The sequence below is a fragment of the Arachis ipaensis genome, chromosome B05, assembly GCF_000816755.2.
Source record: "Arachis ipaensis cultivar K30076 chromosome B05, Araip1.1, whole genome shotgun sequence".
Classification (NCBI taxonomy): Eukaryota; Viridiplantae; Streptophyta; class Magnoliopsida; order Fabales; family Fabaceae; genus Arachis; species Arachis ipaensis.
In genome coordinates, this window is record NC_029789.2 from 141,511,716 (window position 1) to 141,513,969 (window position 2,254).

At 29.1% G+C, this 2,254-nt stretch overlaps 1 protein-coding gene across 1 annotated transcript in view; it reads right to left on the reverse strand.

Annotated features, from left to right (window-relative positions):
• Positions 1–394, reverse strand: part of LOC107641353 (polygalacturonase At1g48100) — a 5,527-nt gene extending 5,133 nt beyond the window's left edge. The window contains exon 1 of the mRNA XM_021103033.1: positions 138–394. Within this exon, the coding sequence (XP_020958692.1) occupies positions 138–323 (186 nt within the window). The 5' untranslated portion in view covers positions 324–394. The remainder of the gene's footprint in view (positions 1–137) is intronic.

The window sequence follows — 2,254 nt, forward strand, 5'->3', positions numbered from 1 at the left end:
TTAATAATTTTATTAAATTTCATTTATTAAATTTCATTTATTAAGCCGTCATAAAAAATATTTTTATTCTAAAAACTCATGAAATTTAATGAGGAACATATAATAACATTCGATACAAAAATAATTTTATTAATTACCTTAGTGTCATCTGCATGAGCATCACCTTTGGCACCATAGTCTAAGACATTAAAAGTGGTAGGATCAGAGTTGTTAGGTGCAGCTGATGAATGTTCATCACTACAGCTTGAAGAAAAGGCTGAAAACACTATTGTTGCAATAATAATCAACGCAAAGTTGAATTGGTTCACAACCGGCCACTTCATTTTTTAAATATATAGATATATAATTATATACAGAACAACGAATATTTTGTGTGTGTGTGTATGTTTTTCATATATTCAGAAGAAGGAAATTGATGCTGTATTTATAAGGAAATGGAACTTGATTGCATGCATGCAACATACAATAGGAAGAGGGATGTCCAATTATTGATGCTATTTTTTCTATTCGTTATTATATTTATTTTTTCTCTATTTTAAATTGACATAACACTATATATATATATCAAGTGGTGGTTTAGTTGACAACTCACGACTTAGAAGTTAGAATACTTGATATAATTGTTTTGTCGATTTTTTTGCAAATCGAAGGTAGTTCGATATCTAATGGTCTGAGAGCGAAACTTACTCCTCTTTTGTAGGTACAAATTTTCTATAAGTGCATCAAAGTGTCTTCAATTAGACGAGTAACGAAATAAAAGTAAATTAAAATTTGTAAAAGGATAAAAGAAGTGAAAAACAAAGCATTCGAAAATTAAATTGACTGAAATCGAAAAGGGTTGCGTTGAAATTTAAAAAAAAAACAGTAAAGGTGTCTTCGACCGGGTCAAAGGACTTTAAGCATGAAAATTAAAGAGAATGGAATATAAAGTGGATTCGAAAAGTAAAAATTGAACAAGTAAAATAAATGTTGCTAGAAACATAAATGTGCTTAAAAGATAAATTTGCTTGAAATGTAAATGGAAAGTAAAAACATGTGGAAGGAACCCTACAGAAATTTGACTCGAAGCAGACTCAGAAAGTCTCTCGGATGCGAGTGTGTGTAAGTAATTTCTGAAAGAAAGTTCCAACCCTCATTTCCTATAACTTTCTAATATTTATAACCTACTTCTATAACCGATCATTAATGGCATGATGATGTCTCGTATGCACACTCTCTGATAACCGTTTATACTCTCTTACTAATAAACGTTACCCATAAATTCATCACATGGTGAAAACCTTCAACTTCTCGCCATAACATAACTGTCCGATCGAGTTCCTATTCGATTCCTCAACTGAATTCTCATTCAATTTACAAAGGTGACTAAATCGAATACATGCAAAATAACTTCCAATAAATACCTGCACACGTGTCATTTTTTATTCTCACCCTAATCCTTCTTTCGAAATTTTGAATCAGCTTGTCCTAGTCAAAAACATTTTTCGACTAACAATAATAAACAAATTTTTATAAGTTGATTTACAATGGACTCATGCATATTTATCACCTTTTCCTCTTTTTTATAATTATTTTACCTAGCTCTTTATAAAGCTATTATTTTTTAAATTTTTTATTTCTTACCTCTTTATTATTTAATCACATTATTTAAATTTTTTAAATTGGTTACTAACTTATAATGTTTAGATAGTGCTAACAACTCCTAATATATAACTATTGGAATAATGGTCTTATAATATCCTAAAGGGATAAGTACTTTTTTCGTCCCCAAGGTCTGGGGTCAAAATCGATTTCGTCCCTAGCCTTTTTTTTTTTGTTAAAATCATCCTCAACGTTTAAAAACGATTTAAAATCGTCCTTTTCTATTTTTTTTGGACCAAATTACCCTTAACTATTAATAAAAATTAAAAAAAAATCCACCGGTGAAGAGGAGGAGAATGATGATGATGAGGGTAATTTGGTCCAAAAAAATAGAAAAGGACGATTTTAAAGCGTTTTTAAACGTTGAGGATGATTTTAACAAAAAAAAAAAGGCTAGGGACGAAATCGATTTTGACCCCAGACCTTGGGGACGAAAAAAGTACTTATCCCTATCCTAAACTATAACAATCAATATTTGAATATAATACTAACTTTTTTTTTTCAAATTCTAATTAATTGAAACATATACTTATCATCAATGATGTGATTTGCAAAAAAATAAATAATAAATATTTTTTAAACTATTTTTTGTTGATCTAGTAGATAGTTCACT